At 36.7% G+C, this 19,110-nt stretch overlaps 1 protein-coding gene across 5 annotated transcripts in view; it reads right to left on the bottom strand.

Annotated features, from left to right (window-relative positions):
* Positions 1–9,879, bottom strand: part of Rexo2 (RNA exonuclease 2) — an 82,601-nt gene extending 72,722 nt beyond the window's left edge. For 4 of the 5 annotated variants that reach the window (XR_013437891.1, XR_013437892.1, XR_013437893.1 and 1 more), the window contains exons 1-7: positions 9,663–9,879; positions 8,657–8,740; positions 5,494–5,571; positions 4,785–4,896; positions 3,364–3,472; positions 1,974–2,027; positions 12–132 (exon numbers count right to left, since the gene is read on the bottom strand). Coding sequence is in view for 1 of the 5 variants with exons in the window: in XM_005334199.3 (XP_005334256.2) it covers positions 12–132; positions 1,974–2,027; positions 3,364–3,472; positions 4,785–4,896; positions 5,494–5,571; positions 8,657–8,740; positions 9,663–9,809 (705 nt within the window). In the remaining 4 variants the exon portion in view is untranslated. Of the gene's footprint in view, positions 1–11; positions 133–704; positions 804–1,973; positions 2,028–3,363; positions 3,473–4,784; positions 4,897–5,493; positions 5,572–8,656; positions 8,741–9,662 lie in introns of those variants that run through there. The other variant, XR_002484904.3, reaches the window with a different exon arrangement.
* Positions 9,880–19,110: the final 9,231 nt, after the last annotated feature.

Below are 19,110 nucleotides of genomic sequence, written 5' to 3'. Positions count from 1 at the left end.
CATCAACTCACAGTCTTCTCATTTTCTCCATTTTCTATAATTTTCCTCTTCTTTTCATCTGTTTTTTTCTTGAAGATGTTATTTCGGTAAAACTGAAGTTCTTTGATGCTTTCACTAATGTCATCAAGTGCCCTATAAGTAAACATATCACACTGAATAAAATGTCCAAAAACAGAGGAGATGGAAATCATTTTGTAAACATAACTTTTTATAAATAAGAACGTTACTGTAAATGCCACTCTATGACATCATCAAGAAGTAGAACATTTCAGTAAAGCAGTATGAAGTACTTTGTTCTTTAAAAAACTTGATTTATAAAAACAAATTTGTAAAATATACATAAAAATTTCCTAAACTGTTTAATAAGGTAGTAATATGCTCCAATGGGCAAAGGAGGGGAAATACAGGGTCAAATAAGTTTAAGGAAAACTAAATATTTTTTTCCTGAAGTTTCTGCATTTAATAAACTAAGGTATCTTATGATTCCTAAGAGGAAGCTATGCTACACACACAGTATTTCTAAAACTTTATCAACCACATTTGTGGAACACTTATTAACAAATCATGAAACATAGTTTGGGCAATACTTAATGATGCCCCTGAACAAAATATACTAACATATTCGAACATAACTCATGACTCAGTCATCATAATAAACATCAATTATCAGATCAGACAGTACCTAACCATAAAAGAGGATCTACCTCCTCTCTCGTGGTGATTTGTGCTATAATCAGTGGCAGCCTGCCTCCATCTAACAGCCTTTCTTCTCCTCCAACATGCTGTTTCTCATCTGTTGTAGTCTGAGAAATCAGGTAACCAAGATTATTAGAACAATGTGCAAGTAAATCAATAAGCTCTGAATGATGGGCCAATGGCCTCTTCTAGAGAATCAACTGCTAGAAATTTAGTGCAAGTTTCATGAGTTATTTTTGTGGCTAAGGCAAAAAAAAAAAAAAAAATGTACTTCCTTCCCAGATCCTGGATATATGGTATTAAGCTATGAAAAACACAGCCTTTAAATAGGTAAATGTATACAACTTCTAATCACAATACCAAAACCTAAAACAGATTGGAAAACCCAATGTACTTTTATAACCCACTATGTGGCAAAGCCTGACCAAACTCAATATGGAGGCTTTTCATATTACCTGTTATGCCATTTGTTGTATTCCATGTTTCACTGAAGAAATAACCAATGTGTTGTATCATGGTCAGCTTTTTTAGGAGCATTACATGAACCACAATAAGGTATATTATGATTTTCCTAAAAATCTAAAAAATTCTGAAATCCAAGTCATACCAAACCCCAATTATTTCAGGTGAGGTTTTTTAGATCAGAATTACTGTGCTATAGTCCAGATATGCCCAATAAAAATACATGAGAATAACAGACATTTGGGGCTGGTCTTTCTCTGCTTGCCTCCAAATGCAATGCAGATAGTTCGGGATCCGTAAATAAATGAACCAAATGCTACCCTTAGAAGACTACTGTCAAGTGTTATGTTCCTACATGACTCTAAAATAAAAAATTATAAAAGAAACCGTACAGAACACTTGAATGCACAATATCTTTAAATTCAATCAGAAAAATGAAAATGTTGAAGTAGAACAACTATATTTTACAACTGTACACAAAGTGTTCTAATTTCAAATGGTTGATTCCATATTCTCTGTGATTAGAAAAAGCTGCTCATTCCTAGGAAGATTGGATTTTTTCATCATACCCATAAACCAAGTGCTTAAACATTCTAAAACTGTAATAAAGACTATCTGACCAAAAAAAGAGACTATATCACCCTTCTCAGAATGGAACACTAGAATCCTGACCTGAATTTCTGACAGTAAAAAGTTATTTTTCTGCTAGTCAATCTTCATGTTTCCCCCAAAGAAGAGTGCAAAAAGGAAGTTATTTGAATTTGGAGGTTATGTGTGTAACACACTGAGAAGCACTGAGTAGGATCAAATCTTACCTATGAGAAGCAGCCTTCTTTGGTGCAAATTCATATTCTTCTGGATACCAGCGTCTATACACAGTAGAAATGGAACTCTCAAAGGAAACTGTCTCAAATATACTGAATTACCTCCTTCCAGTAATTATTAACAATGCAAAAGGCATCTGGATCTTAACTATCGAGTTGCCTCTTTGCCTATGATTCTCTTACACCCTTTCTTCTCTTCCTTCTACATATTCTCTTTGAACAAGCTTATCAATGTATAGGACTCCGAAATCTGTAACTCCAAGTCATCCCTCTCCCGAGTTCCTGACTGCTGGACATCTCCACCTAGAAATCCACACTCCTACTTCATATGTAAAACCACACTCACCCCTCTCCACTGCACTCCTTCCCCCATTCACCAAATCTACTCTTCCTCTTATTTCCCCTCTTTCATTGGACAGTTCTGCCCACCTGAGGTGTCCCAACTAGAAGCACCAGAATCCCTTTATACCTCCTCCTTGTCCCCACTCGCTCATCTAAGCAGTCAATATCATGCCAATTGACTCTCTTAAATTTTATTTCCATTCCCCTCAAACACCCAACTGCCATTTTGTTTCTCCAAAAAGATACAAGTCTCCTTTCTTATCTATCATTTTTCTTGCTACCTTCTAATCAGAATGATCTGATCATGACTCATTCTTTTATTTAAGCCTGTCAAAGGAGTTCCTTCCCTCAGTAGATAAAAATCTAACCTTGGCATGGCACACAAGCCCTCCAATACTGGGCCCCACCCTCTACCTTTGCCAAACTCATGCATTGCACTGCAGCATTAAAGAACAGACAGTAATTCCCTGCACACTTTTGCCTTACTTTCACATCCTCGTAACTCTGCCCACTCTCAGGAATGCATTCTTCTCACTTAAATGCCTAGGAAGCTTCCCTTCTTATTTAAACCTCAATTTAAAAGCTACACATACAGCTTTTTTAATTCCCATTCCTCTCACTCCAGCATAATGAGGTGCTCCTTCCTGAGTGCCCTCATACTCTACATGTACACTCACTCCAGAAGTCACCATACAGTATACTTTGAGGGTGTTTTTATGTGTCTTTCAACCCACTAGATTCTATGCTATTTAAGACCTTTTCATCTATATATTCCAGCAGATAGGTCAATGCCTGGCACAGAATGAGTGCCCAATAAACTTTTGGCATGAATGTAATTTACATGGAAATACTTGACATTTCCCCCCAAGTCTTACCAGGCAGGATAAACTAAGGTCCTGTACAAGTGAGAATGGGATGACGTAGATACACACCCACTTAATACCCTCAGTTCTACAATTCTATTCAATTATTTTCCACAAATTCTCAATTAAAACATGCTAAATGAGGCAACTTAATGGATCCTAAATATAGCCCTTACCTGCACAGTTCTTTAACAGTGCTCACATCAATTATTCTATAATGAAGATGTTTCATGAACTGGGGCATGTATTTGTCAAGAAACTTCTTATCTGCATGAACTGAATTTCCTAGAAAGACATGAAGCATACTGGATCTATGTATTTCTAGTAGTATACAACAGGATATAAAAATTCACAAATTGTATTTGAAACAGAAATAAATTTTTAAAGTTTAAACAATTCCTATAAATATCTCTAAATTCCCAAACCAAGTTTGAGTGCTTCTGATTAGCTTACAGGTGCAGATTTCCAAGAATTTGGTCAGTCTGGCTCATAATAAATTTGTATATGGCCTCACAGACAAAAGGACAAATCCAGCATTCCACACACTCAACATGTAAATCTGTTACTTTTCAAGTTCATACAAGACGTGCAAACTTTCTCCCAGTGTCACAAAATACACACCACTAAAACTAAAAACTTAACTGAATCATGTAAGTAAATAAGCCTTTATTTACATTCCAATTTTTATAACAAATCACATCCACATTCATGTTTCCACACAGTAATTTATATTTAAAACACTAAATTTTAAATAAGAATGTTAAAATAAGTATCAACTACATTGGCTGAAGAACTTTTACACAATGTAATTCTAAGACTTAATGCCAAAACTTTCCCTGTGAATGTTTGAGAAAAGTGTCAGTTACCACATCAATGGACATATACAAATGCAAATACACCTCCACAGAACATTACCACCCCTCTTACAAAGTTACTGCTTTAAAAATCCTGATAGAACTGACCTGGTCTCTTTTAAATCAATGTCACAAGGGAAAAAATAGAGATAGGTGGACAGTTCTGGGTTAACAGACTAAAGATACATAATAACCAAAATGAAATGCATGAGCCTTGACTGAATCCTGGTTCAAAAACAATTAGACATTTTAGGGAACTCTGAATGTAGACTAGACATCACGTGATACTATTAAATGACTTTAATTCTTTTCAATGCAATAATGATACTGTGTTACATAACAAAATATCCTTATTCTTAGGAGATGCTCCATGAAGTTTTTAGAAATGAAGTGTCATAAAACCTACGCTTTATTGTCAAATATTTTAAAAAATAGGTACAACCAACAGGCACACGTTTAACAATTACTCAGTCCAACTTTTCTGTGTCAAAAATTCTTTCATCATAAAAATATGGAAAAATTTTTACTGAGTTTGTTTCTAACTTCTCATGTCTTATTTCAGCGCATTTTCCTAATATTCATGTTGTGAGCTATACAAGGAAACTTGAACACAAAAGATAAATAATCCAATTCAGGGTAAATGGAAGATATACATAGGCTTGGCTGGTATTTCTGGAATTGCAGTCTCTTGAACCACTACAATGGAAGACTATCTAGAAGATATACATAGGATTGGATTTTACCTGCAAGTGGACAGAGCCCCGGAGGAGTCTGCTGTCGTACAAAGGACAGAAATTCATACTCTGCCTGCTGCAATGTAATTGTACTCTCCTTCACTGCCTTGGTAAGACCAGACTGCAAGAGAGAATCCCCAGCCCCCAGCAGAAACACATGAAGTCAGTTTTCAAAGGTATCCAGAAATGAAATTTTACTTCTAAAATGGGCAAGTATCACCACAGATGGACCATTTTTAGAGCTCAAGTTCAAATTGAAACTGCCATCTTTTCACCAAATTTTTCTTAATCCAAGCCAATAAGTTATGTTCCTGATTGTTAATAGCATTTCCACACAGTCAAAAAAGATGGTGCTCAAAGTCCAAGGATATAACCTCTGGGAAGAAACAACTATTAAGAGGACAGCAGCATTCCCCCTTCTCTGAGAGTTGATGTCTAACCTCATCCAAAAGACTGACTTGAGTAATACTTGACAATCCACAATGCGTTCGCGACAGACTGAATATAGGAGAGAAAAAAGAGGACATTCAGGAGAAGATGATCTCGAGAGGTCCAAAAGATGAAAAGTAAAAAGCAAGCAGTTTCCCAGGCTTGCCAAGCAATCTTCCTCTAACCCTCTTTTTAAATACCATCCAACAATGGTCTAGGATTCAGATGTGAGTGCAATAAGCTTGTTACTGTTCCCCAAAGCAGCAATCTTGTTATTTGGTAATGTTACCTTCCCATGGTGCTCCTTACACCAATCTGACATGCTGTCCAGCAACTCATCTGGCTGTTTTATAATCAGGTTAGGACCCTGTGGATGGGAAAAGCCATTAGTCATTAAGAATCAAAAGAAATAACCCTGTTTTCAGATATAAAGTTCAAGCTGCATTAAGGACTAAATGCATGTATCAGAAAAAGAAGATAAAGGACACTTAATGAACTCTAAAACTAGTCTTCATTCATTCCAGAACTATTTACGATGATTGAAAAAAAGAACGACAAAACTGAAAACCAAAATGCCCCTTAGGACATAGATATCTACCAAGATTCAGCAAACTATAGTTCCGGGCTTTGGTTAAGTTTTTTATAACCAAAAAGTTAAGAATGAGTTTTACATTGTTAAAGGAGATTTAAAAAGAGAGAGAATGTATGACTGAGAGGTATATGGCACTCAAAGGCTAAAAGATTTTAATATGTGGCCCTTTCTAGAAAAACTCTGCTAAATCCTGATTATGAGTGCATTTTGAAAAGTATCTTTATTACCAAGTGAGAAAAGTAAACTGAACAACAGTGTATACATGCATATGATTTTATTTACATATTTTAAAAAATGTACACATTTATATACGCATGCAAAATGTCAAGAAAATACATAAACTTTGAAAAGTAGGACAGGGATGGAGAACAAGGCAAAAAAAAAAACAATAGTAATCATACTGTTTAAAGTTATTCTGTTTAATTTCAACAGTGGTTTTACATTTAAAAAACAAACTAAAAAAATAAGTAAAAAGCAAAATTTTAAAGAAGAGATAACTAGAGACATCTAAAAAAATTAAAATGAGTGGCCCTCAAATTCTCAGTTCCATTTAATAAAACATTCAACTGTGATTCTCTGGGACAGAGGCCCAACAGTAATAGTAGCCTGGTCAACGACATTAAAGCAAGTCACCTTAGTTTCTCCTTCTGGAAAACGGTGAATCAATAAATTGGTCCTCTTTCCTCGTTAGGATCAAAGAAATAATAGATACAAAAGTTCTTTGAATTTTCTAAAAGAAAAGTAATCTACAAATCCAAGTTATTATTACTAAGATGGCAAAAAATAGTTTGCAATCATTGAAATAAATGGCCAGAAATGGACTAAAATATGCCTGACATTATACAACAAAAAGGAGTTTTAGCCAAACAAAAACCTTGTGTTGGCAATCTCCATGGAGAAACAAAAAAATTGTTCTGATATTAAAAACAAAACAATTCAGGGCTGGCTCAGTGGTAAAGTGCTCACCTAGCACACATGAGGCACTGGGTTCAAACTTCAACACCACATGAAAATGAAATAAACATATTGTGTCCACCTATAACTAAAAAAATAAATATAAAAAAAAACAATAATGGAAAGGAGCAAAGTACATATTATAAATCTACTAACCTGGTTTAGATTCCAGTTTAACAAATCAAGGCACCCACTAGCACCCACTGAAAAAGTTTTGGAGTAGGCTGCTTGTGTTCTACTAGCATAAAATATTTTCCTCACACTTGTACATGAGAATAAAACATTTTCCACACAACTGACAGCTCCAACATATTTTTTATTTTTTTAAAATCCTTATCCTCATCTAAACTTAGCCTATTTCAGTCTGTGTGAACACATACCCAAATTTTCTCCAGGGTACATATCAACCTACCAGTCCACTTAACCTTCAGTGTTTCACATTATATCAACTATCTAAAGCAAAAATACTTCCTTGGCTAAGGGTAAGGAGAGCTGATAAAATAAAGACACTTCACTAATCTCTATAGTAAATTCCAAGTCACAGGAAAAAGAAAAAAAATACAGCCAAACCTAAAACTGAGGACTTTCTTTATATAGCTGAAAATTAAAGTTATCATGAGAAACAGAGTCTCATGAGTCTTCTCCAGCTCATGTGTCAGAAAGTAAATCTGGCACACCAGCAACTCATCTATAAATGCCTCTCACCTGTTGTCTACCTGGGAAACAAAGGGAGGTTATACCTATAGATTTACAAAATTTATCCAGCACCAATAAACCATCAACCCTACCTTCTGGGAACTTAACAAATCCTCTCTTTTCTACAAACACCCTATTTTGTTTTTTGAATGACTCCAAATAATGGTGACAGTATTAAACTAGGGAATTTTATCCCCTACCAATCAGACATATCACATACTTATTAAATGTTTCATAAGAGGCTGAAATGCAGCAGGTGTATTTGTTTTGCTTAATGTTTCAGTTTTAAAATAGAAAAATATAAAAACCTTTATCATATTCCACAGGAGAACACTTTTTTTGGATGTGCATTAACAGAAATTCTAAAACTGTCATATAGATCTAAAAGAAACACGTCTTGATTGAAAAGGCAGATGACCCTATGTAACAACAGGTTCTATATCCACAGATTCAACCAACTCCAGATTGAAAATATTTGGAGGAAAAAAATGCATCTGTACATAGAGACCTCTCTTTTCTTTATTCCCTAAACAATACAGTATAGAAACTATTTGTTTAGTATTTACATTGTATTAGATATTATATGTAAACTAGAGATGCTCTGAAGTATATGAGAGGATGTGCAAAGGTTATAAGCAAATATTACGTCATTTTAAATAACACTTGAGCATACTCAGATTTTGGTCTCTGAGGGGGGTCCTGTAACCAATACCCTAGGCATACCAAGGAATGACTACATAGGGTATCAAGTTAAAGCCAAGGATAGGATATAAAGATATAAACTTTGGCATGAGTCACCAAACCTGATGGGACAATAGGTGACTGTCCTACTGGCTAGAAACACTTTACTAAAACTGCCTAGGTTAAAACTACAGGTTTCCACAGTAACTAGCCAGGTGACCTTGGGTGACATCTCTGTGTCCTCATCTATAAAATAAGCATTATTAACAGCACCTACCTTAAGATTTTTTGTGAGGACTAAGTATGAAAACATGTAAAGCACTTAAGAAGTGGCCCTGACACACTAAGTTCTCAGTAGACCACAAGAGTTTATGTTTCTGTACAGTTTGGGCATGGCTCATACTACTTTGGACCTGAATCTATATGGAGCTCAATTTCTTTATTTTTTAAATAATAACACTGGAGAAAGTGATCTTTAGATTTTCATGCCCTCCATAGAGTATGACTGTATTATATGGTATTCACCTACTTCAGCCAAAATGTTAAGATCAGAGTCTGTTATCAGACAGGCCATCTCAATAATCTGGTCCTTTTCAATGTCCAATCCTGTCATCTGCAATAAAAAATAAATATGTAATATACAGAAAAACACCTTCCCGGTCTCTTTTACTCAAGTTTATTAAACAAGAATTCCTGATGTATTCTACAGCCAGAATAGAAGACAGAATAATGTTCCTTGGGCATGCAAGGTACTAAATACATATCCTCACTTATTCAACATTTACCATTGTCAGGCACTGTGATTCTACTTCGGGACACATGCAAAGTAAGTAAAATTGAGAGAGTGCTGTCAATTATGGAAGAATTAGACAACCAACATCACCATGTCTCTGAAGTTTACAAAAATTTTCTATTAATTACATTAGTTGATCTTTATCACAATCTAAGTAGAAAGGAATGATTATCATTACACAGAGAAAATTGAGGCTCGGGGAAGAGTGGGGGGAGGGCTTGATATAAGTATGTTAAAACTGAAGAAATCAGAATTGGGCTCTAGTCTCAAACTCTCACTAATGGCGCGACCTTGAAAGTGTTGAATCCTCTCTTTGGGCCTCAATTTTTTCGTTTATGGAAAGAGGAGTAAGGCTGAGTCATCTCCGGAGTCCCATCCAGCTTGAAAAGCACAGGGTCCTTTAAGGCTTTGTGGGGGAAGTGGAAGCAGAGATGCTGTCCCTACCCCCACCAGTGATACTAGCCAGGAGGCACCGAAGCGTTAGGGAAGTCCAAGTTGGCAGAGGTGATCAGGAGGAGAAAGAGACATATGGAAGACTCCTCCTTTCTGTAAAGAAACCCCACGGTCCAGCCCAGTCCCCAACTCCCGCTGGAGTCCTGCCCAGCGCTGCCCACAGCCGGGACGCGCTCACCTGCCATACCCGAGACCCACATACTGCCGCTCTCCCGGGACAGGCTCGGCCACTGGGTCCCACGCGCGAAACCTGACTCGCCGCCCCTCACCCCGCGCCGAACTCGCTCACCTCCAGGTCCACCCAGACCATTCGCTGTGCCATGCTCTCCCCTGCCGCCATGGCTGCGCCACCTTCGCGGACACCTCGCGACCCGAACTGCCGGCGACTCCCACCCACACCCCGCAACAGCCTGGAGCCCAGGGAGCCGCCTAGCATCACCCGGCACGAGCCGCCACGGCCCCAGCCTAGCCGCCGGCGCGCGCGCAGGCGCAATGGTCGCTAAACGTCGCAAACCCGCGGGGAGGCGCTGAGCGAGGACCACAGGTCCCGGCGGCCCTCGCGCCCGCCCGCCCTCCGCCGCCGGGCTCGGCCGCCGAAAGGGCCGACGGGACTGCGAGTCCGGGAGCGGAGCCGCGAGTTCCCACCCCCGCCACGTGTTTTTCGGATGTACTGGACGCGCATGTTTTTCATGGCTAAGTTTGTTTGCTTCCCAAAGTTATTTCCTGAGTTTTGATTAGTTCTAAACCGCAGAATGGAAAAAGAATTCTTTTTATTTGGACTGGTTGAAAAGACCTAGTTATTTGCGATTTTTTTAAAAATCTTTTCCTTTTTATCTCCCCTTTTCTTTTTTCTTATTTGCCCCTCCCTTTCACCTACGAGTATTTTTCTTTTACTTGGAACCGAAGAGCTACTTTAGGCCACAAAGACACTTCCACTATTCTCATTTAGAAATCCTTAAATGAGCTATTGTCAGAGAGATCACTTCTCATGTATCAGGTGTTCTATCAAAGTTCCTTTTCCTTCGTTAGCTAAGTATTCCTTAGGGATCTGGGCCTTGTTTCAGTTCAGCTGCTAAATGTCAGTGGTAATGACGACTTCCTACTCCACCCTTAAAAATTCTCAAAAATAATAATAAAGGGATGGGGGTGGGGTGGCCTGGGGAATGTGGCTCAGAGATTAAACACACCTGAGTTCAATCCCTGGTTACAAAAAATAAAATAAATCGTGTGCAGTCGACTAAATTAAAATGAACTGAAACAGTTCTGCCTGGTCTGTCAACTTTTCCGGTTTTGATCAAAGTATCTTTAATCTCCCATGACAACTTTCATTTGCGTCTTTTCCTGTAGAGGTGGCCACCACAGGATCAATCTGCTAGAGTGTCAAATTCTGTGGGTCTCTTAAATTTTAGCTATTCAGCGGCAAATTTGTGTGAAAAGGACACTTTGGCACAAATGTTGATCTCAATCTTGAATTATATCCTCTGTATATTTCTGAAAGCCTTAATGCCCGTAATTACAGAGCTTATGGTCCATCGTTCAGTAATTCCTACCTGAAGAGCTGGTTTTGTGAGAGAGAAACTTTGTTGCCTCATCAGAGCTTTGAGTGTACTGGGTTTCACCTTCTGTTCCTTTGGTGTACTCAACCCACCACCTACCAGGATCCAGAGAAACACTCTTTGAAGAATCATCAAACCGTGTGCACAGATTATATGTATAAAGACTTTTATTGTGGACAACACGTATATACATTGTAACCACACTGCCCAATGAATCATGTTATTCTGCTATAGCTTTATTTTCTCTTGTAGCCTACTTTATAAGAAAGTCTCCTCCTCCCCATTTAGTTTTCAACTTGATTCATAGAAAGTAGAATCAATTCAAGTACAGAAACTTATCAACTGGGCTTCTTATTATGATCCTAAAGTATTATTTCTTTAAAATTTCAAACACTTTTTTTTCCATGTTACTATTATAACATTGACTAGTTCAAATTTCATCTTCAGTGGTGGTATTTATATTTAAGATATTATGTCCTAAAAATTTGTGTTCATAATTTTTAAATACTGAATACTGAAAATGAGGTGTGGACTTTTTGGAAATTTCCATTTTATTCAGAGATAGTAATATACATTTGTTATAATAATAAACACAATTTAGATGACTAGCATTAAACTGTAAAATTAAGGTTTTTTGTTTAGTGTATAATATCATTAGATTGGTAAGAAAGATTAATATCCCAAATGATGCATGTATTGAATTCCCTAATTTAAACTGCGTATGTAAGAAAGAGGCCCGACACAAGAATCAAAGGCCCTAGACTCTGAGGCAAGCTGTTCCTATCTTGGAATCATTTTTTTTTCCCTTTCCTTTTCCCTTTCCCTTTCCCTTTCCCTTTCCTGACAGCATTTATCCCAAAGCCACATTACTCCATTTAGAGACTACTTTTTCAATTCTGCCGTGAACTTATAAGGACTTCTTTTGTTAATTAACTTAAGGACATGGTGTCTAGAAGTCTTGTTTTCTAAAATCAGAGTATGGAAAACTTTGAAGTCTTTTCAGCGAAAAACAGAACATTTCCTCTTGCTTAAAGAATGTAAGCCTTGTGGGTCACTGTGTGGGAGAAGCAGGCTCTGTTTTCAACCCAGGTGCAGAAATTCAGATAAAGTGATTTCAAACACAACATTCCACATTTATCTTAATTTTAGTTTCCAAGGAAACAGGCCCCTGAGAGAGCAGTGCTGAGAATCAGACTAATGTTCCCAACTGAATCTAAGACCATGACATAACCAAGGCCACACAAATGCTCCCACCCACCCCTTTTTTTTTCTTTGAGATCACTACTTTTTTAATTTTTTAAAATCTTCTTAATTGTAATAAAATGTACCATTTTAACTATTTCCAGTATATAGCATGGTGGTATGAAATATCTTCATATTGTGCAAACATCACTGCCATTCATTTAACACAACTCTTTCATTTTCCCAAACTGCAACTTGGAACTGATCATTCAACTCCCCAACTCTACCCATCCAGCATGGCAGCCCCTGGCAACCACCATTCTACTTTCTGTCTCTGAATTTAATGACACTAGATACCACATAAGTAGATCCATATAGTATTTGTCTTTTTGTGACTTATTTCACTTAGTATAATGTCCTCAAGTTTCATTTAATAGTAGAGGTACCAGAAATTCCTACCTTTTTAAGGCATACTAATATTCCATTATACATACATACTATATTTTGTTTATTCACCCATCTATGGACACTCAGGTTGCTTCCACCATTTTGGCTATTGTGAATATTCACATGGCTTTTAATTTTATTTTTTGTTGTTGTTGCTATTAATTTTATACCAGTGTCTACCCCAACTCCACGTTACTCCCACCTTCTGAGAAAAGATGACTGTAATAATCAATCCAGTATTGATCCCCACAACCATAGTTCATCTTTAGAATCATTCCAAATCCTTTAATAATTCCTCCTTACTTCCACCTGGAAGAGAACCCTGGTTTCTCATGTTCTTACAACAAGTGCATAAATATTGTTAACAAGTGTGTACCCTGCCAACTTTATCTGGTATGCTTTATGACCATTCTGTTAAGATAGATTTTAATTTACAGAATATATTTATTTTTATACTTTTATAGGTCTAGCACAGAGCCATACAGTAATAGTGGTAATACTTGTTAATCATCACCAAAGTAATGAGACGATCTCACACCTATAAAGTGTCCTACAGTTAATAAAGCCATTTTATTTTAAAATAAGCAATATCATTTACTGGTTGATACTATCTCTTCCTATTTTGTGGAACTGCATCTGAGAAATGTTAACATGCTGTTGTTTACTTCTTTCCAATAGTTCAGAGATGAATAAAGAATAATAAAATGATTTATCCTGTACACTATAAGTTTGTAATCTTGAAAAACATATTGTACAAAATGGACACTCTAAAGGTTTTTATGAAATTTGAATTGCATTTTGTCTCAAATCAGTTCAACAAATACTGAGTATTCAGTGTTTATCAAACACTGCAAGAACATAGCTGTAGTTAGGGTTTGAAATGTCCCCAAAAGGTCCATGTGTTAGAGGCTTGATGCCCAGTTTGGCATTGTGGAGAGGTGGTGGAAACTTTCAGAGATGGGTCCTAGTGGCAAGTTCTCCAGTCATTGGGAGCATCAACCCCTTTGTCCATTCTCTTTCATCTTAAGCATGAGAGGTCATTTGTTCCACTACCTGTTGCCTTTTGTGATATGCTGCCTTCCCACAGGCCCAAAAGCAGTAGGTCTACCTGACCATGGACTGAAACCTCCAAAACTTTAAGTCAGAATATTTCATTTGGGGTTTGGAGTTGTTTTCTTTTTACAGATCAGGAAACAGCTTTAATTTTCCCATCTATAAAATCTGTTCTACAAAATTGATAACTGTAACAAATGGAATGAATGCATTTTTTACTTTGGCTACCAGGAACTGGGCCACACTCTTGATTCTCAGGCAAAATATATATAAATGAAATTTGAGAACATTATACTTCTCATTTTTTAAAAAAATGAGAAGTATAATGTTCACTGATATCAAAATAAAGCAAGGAAGTAAGACATTAAAATATCATCATTCTATAGATTTTCCAAATGGTATTCTTTACCAGAGCCATAAAAATTGCTCTGGAATAATCACAACTCAAACCTCTGGGTTGTAATTGTTTTAAGTGAAAAAAAAAAAATCATGTGACAGAAAAGAGGGGAAATACAAATATTTTTTTCATAAAGAAACATTGAAAGGACACTTAAACTAACAAAGTACTGCCTATGGGGAACTGGTAGGGAATGAGCTACAAGAGACAAGAGTGGGAACAAGTCTTCTCAACATGTAACTATAAATTTAGTTTGGATTTTGAAACTATGTGAATGCATTCTCTATTCTTTTTTTTTAATATTTATTTTTCAGTTTTCGGTGGACACAACATCTTTATTTTATTTTTATGTGGTGCTAAGGATTGAACCCAGCGCCCCGCGCATGCCAGGCGAGCGCATTACCGCTTGAGCCACATCCCCAAAAGTTTTAAAAGAAATACAAATAGGGGCTGGGGATGTGGCTCAAGCAGTAGCACGCTCACCTGGCATGCGTGTGGCCCAGGTTCAATCCCCAGCACCACATATAAACAAAGATGTTGTGTCTGCTGAAAACTAAAAAAAAAAAGAAATACAAATAAACATTTTTAACTGGTATATCAAAATATCTCTGCATTTCAGACATCTTTGTTAGCATAAATATAATGATGATTCTGTCCAATTTCTTTTTCCATTTTTGATAACAGAAACTATAATTGTTGCAAAAGGAGTTACATTCATGTTGTCTTTCCTATTATTCACGGAGGAAAAAAGTACTGAAATTATAAGACAAAACAATTACTTTAAGCACAAAATGCAAGAATTTTAAACATTAAGTCATAAAAGCAATTTTGTCTACCTTTGCCTTTTGCTATTATGCTGTCACACATAATTAAAATAAGCATAAAAGTTGAGCTTAATCTCTGGAATTATTAGACCAACTGGATATGAATTAAGTTCCTATCATTGTGTAATCTTAGGGAAATTATCAATTTTCTCTTCTGTAAAACAGTTATAAATGGATTAAAACACAGTAGTAAATACTAGTTAATGACTAGTAATGACTAGTAAATACTAGTTATAAGAAAAGTTATTCCAATCTACATTTCAACATACCAAGACCTAAACCAAATACAATGTATATGATTTTAAATTGTCAACCCTTTTCCTTTCTCCATAGGATGTAAATTTTTAAATGTAATTTATTTAATGTTACAGAAAGTAGCATAATTGTGTGGGCTCTCCCTCGTCCAGTGAGGAGGTCCATGAAACAGGGTAGAGGAGAGTATGGCTGCAGAATCACTAATCAAGACCACCACAGACCAAGCAGGAAGCAGGTCTGATTTTATTGCACAGTTACCATATATATATATATATATATATATTCAGGCAGTAGCTAAGCAGATTGCAGGCAGTCACCAATACAATTTCTGGCTAACTGTCCTTGCAGCAACTAATTGGGGAGTAGGCCATGGAGCAAGCCCAGGGACTGCAACACAAGGCCTCATGCCCAGGGCTGTGCCTATGGGGTAAGAGGTTTGCCACTCACATGCCTAGCACTGGGGAGTGGTTTGCCACTCAGATGTCCTTAATGTATGCCATGTATGCAGTAATCCATGCACTTGTCCTCACACATAATAAAGTTTTGTTGTTGTTTTGTTTTGGTGCCAAAATATAGACACAAACCAGGTTTATTTATTGTACTCTATTCTATAATGATAGAAATAGGAAATAGCAAAGAGTGATCAATTAAGAAAGGAGCAAGGGCTGGGGATGTGGCTCAAGCGGTAGCGTGCTCGCCTGGCATGCGTGCGGCCCAGGTTCGATCCTCAGCACCACATACTAAACAAAGATGTTGTGTCCATCAATAACTAAAGAATAAATATTAAAATTCTTTCTCACTCTCTCTTAAAAAGAAAAAAAAGGAACAAAAGTTAATTAAATGTTAAGAATCACAAATGTAAAGGCAGTTCTCAAGAAATTATTTTAGAAAGAGAAGGAATTTTTATTTTTAAACTTTATTTTTATTTGACAAATAATAATCCTGTATATTTATGGGGTACAATGTGATATTTTGTTACTTATATGTATTGTGGAATCATCTAATCAGACTAGTTAAAATATCCATTGCCTCAAATATTATTTCTTTGTGGATATGACATTCAAAATATTTTCCTTTTGCTATTGTGAAAGACACAGCACATTAATTACAGTCAGTATACTGTGCAGTAGATCACCAGAACTTATCCTCCTGTTCAATTGAAACTTTATATTTTGACAAGTATCTCCCTTTTCCTTATCTACTACCTACATGCCCAACTGCCAATTCTGGTCACCACCATTCTACTCTCTACTCCTATGGGTTCAGCTCTCTTAAATAAAGGACCATATTTTAAAATACAAATGGCCATCTAAAACTGACTCCAAGAGATTGTGATAAAGCAATGGAGGTGGTCTTTGTACAAATTGTGGGAGAGAGGCAGCAAAAAATGTGAAAATTGACTTAAAGATACTTTCTTGATGGGGTTCAAAGGAGTCAGATAAAATGCTGTTGTGATAGCCTTATACTACGTCAACTCAGGTAAGTTCACAGAATTCCCTTCCCTGCCCAATTCCTATTTAGAGCTGGTGTTGTATAGTAAAGCTATGTTGCTAATTCCTGAGAGAAAGCCTAAATTCAATTCAAGTGATAGGACTGTCTTCATTATTCCTGGTAAGCCCTGATAGTTTATCTACAGAGGTGACGCATGGAGAGTTTCAGGAGGAGATCTGGCATGCTAGAAAGGACAACCATGTGATTAGAGGGTTGCGGCTTGAAGAGGAATGGTATCAGTCTGAACTCCTGGGATGGGAGGGGGCTGGAGAATGAGTTTAATTATGGGGCCAGGATTCAATGAATGATACCTATTTAACAAACTCCAATAAAAAACTCTGGACATCAAAGTTCTTGATTGGAAATAATGGATTGATGTGCTTGAGGGTAATGCATCCTGATTCCATTGGCAGAAGACATGGAAGCTTCATTTTTGAGACTCTTCTGGGTCTCTGCCCATGTATCACCTCTATTGGTTGGTGCTAATTTATAACTTTTTGCAATAGAAAAACTATAATCTCAAATATAGCTTTTTTCCTGAATTTTATAAATCTTTCTAGTAAATTTTGAATCTGAGGAGGTAATGGGAGCCTCTTAATTTGAAGCCAGTTCATCTTTAATGTGGGTGATTTGGGAATCCCTGAGCTTGTGGCTGTTGTCTGAATTGAAGACAGCCTCATAGAGAACTAAACCATCAATCTGAAATTTGGCCTAACTGTAGGTAGATAGTGTCAGAAGTGCAATACAGTTGACCACAAAATAGATTTTCTTGGGCTTTGGAATCATAAAGGAAGTAGCAGCTATAATCTTTATTCTCTAAACAATAGTAGTTAGGCATTGTGATGCCTCATGCACAATGCTTGCTGATTTCCTGGCATATGTTGGTGTGAACACTCAACCTCTAGCTCTTGCCACAACTCTTTTAACCTTTCTGAGTCCTGCACTGAAGATAGGTACAGCTCAGGCCATCCAAGTCATGTAAGGTGGAACAATGAGAGAGAAATGCAAGCTCCATTTTTTTCCTAGAAGTTTCTAGTTTGTTCCTGCTCTTGTTCTTGTTTAGCTTTCCTTTTCAACTGCTAGTCTGGCTGACTTATCATGACTTCAGGTCAGTAGATTGCTCCATTAGCAATCAAAATTTAATAAAGTTATACCCCTATAATAAGTTCCTCACCCTATGTCACTTAGTTCTATTTTCTGATTTTATCTAGACTGATGAAACAACTGTTTCAGTTGATTCCTTGATATGAAGCCATAAATTTTTATTCTTGGGAATTTAAAACACTAGACAATTAGAAATAGTATGACACTAGATTTTTCAATCCTGATTGCATATTATAGCCTTTTAAAAAATACTGATATAATCCTATATTTAGAAGATCCAAAAAAATTCTACCAGAAAACTTTTAGAATGAATAAATGAATTCAGCAAAGTACCAGGATATAAAATCAATACCAATAAATCAGATGCATTTCTATATAAAAGTGATGAATCCACTGAATAGCTTCAGAAAACATATAAAATACTTGGGAATCAATCTAACAAAAGAGGTAAAAGACCTCTACAATGAAAACTACAGAACACTAAAGAAGGCAATTGAAAAAAAAAAAAACTTAGAAGATAGAAAGATCTCCCTTGTTCTTGGATAGGTAGAGTTAATATTGTCAAAATGGTCATACTACCAAAACTGTTATACAGATTGAATGCAGTTCCTATTAAATCCTGATGATGTTCATCACAGAACTCGAAAAAGCAGTCATAAAATTCATTTGGAAAAATAAGAGACCCAGAATAGCCAAAGCAATCCTTAGCAAGAAAAGTGAAGCAGGAGGCATCACAATACCAGACCTTAAACTATACTACAGAGCAACAGTAACAAAAATAGTATGGTATTGGCACCAAAATAGACATGTAGAGCAATGGTACAAAATAGAAGATAAAGAGACCAACACACATGAATATAGTTATATTAGACAAAGGCACCAAAAAACATACACTGGAGAAAGGACAGGCTCTTCAACAAATGGTGCTGGGAAAACTAGAAATCCATATGCAGCAAAATGAAACTAAACCTCTCTCTCACACATGCACAAAACTCAACACAAAGTGGATCAAGTACCTAGGAATTAGACCAGAAACCCTGCATTTAATAGAATAAAAAGTAGGCCCAAATCTCCATCATGTCTGATAAGGCCTGATTTTCTTAACAAGAATCCTAAAGCACAAGAAATAAAATCAAGAATCAATAACACTGATGGACTCAAACTAAAAAGCTTCTTCTCAGCAAAAGACACAATCATTGAGGTGAAGAGAATGCCTACAGTATGGGAGCAAATTTTTACCACATATAAATCAGATAGATAGAGTACTGATCTCCAGGATATATAAAGAACTCAAAAACTCAATAAAAAATCCAATCAAGGGGCTGGGGATGTGGCTCAAGCGGTATCGCGCTCGCCTGGCATGCGTGCGGCCCGGGTTCGATCCTCAGCACCACATACCAACAAAGATGTTGTGTCCACCGAGAACTA

The sequence above is a fragment of the Ictidomys tridecemlineatus genome, chromosome 4 (assembly GCF_052094955.1).
Source record: "Ictidomys tridecemlineatus isolate mIctTri1 chromosome 4, mIctTri1.hap1, whole genome shotgun sequence".
Classification (NCBI taxonomy): Eukaryota; Metazoa; Chordata; class Mammalia; order Rodentia; family Sciuridae; genus Ictidomys; species Ictidomys tridecemlineatus.
Note: the sequence above shows the minus strand (reverse complement) of the source record. Positions and strands in the feature narration are given on the sequence as shown.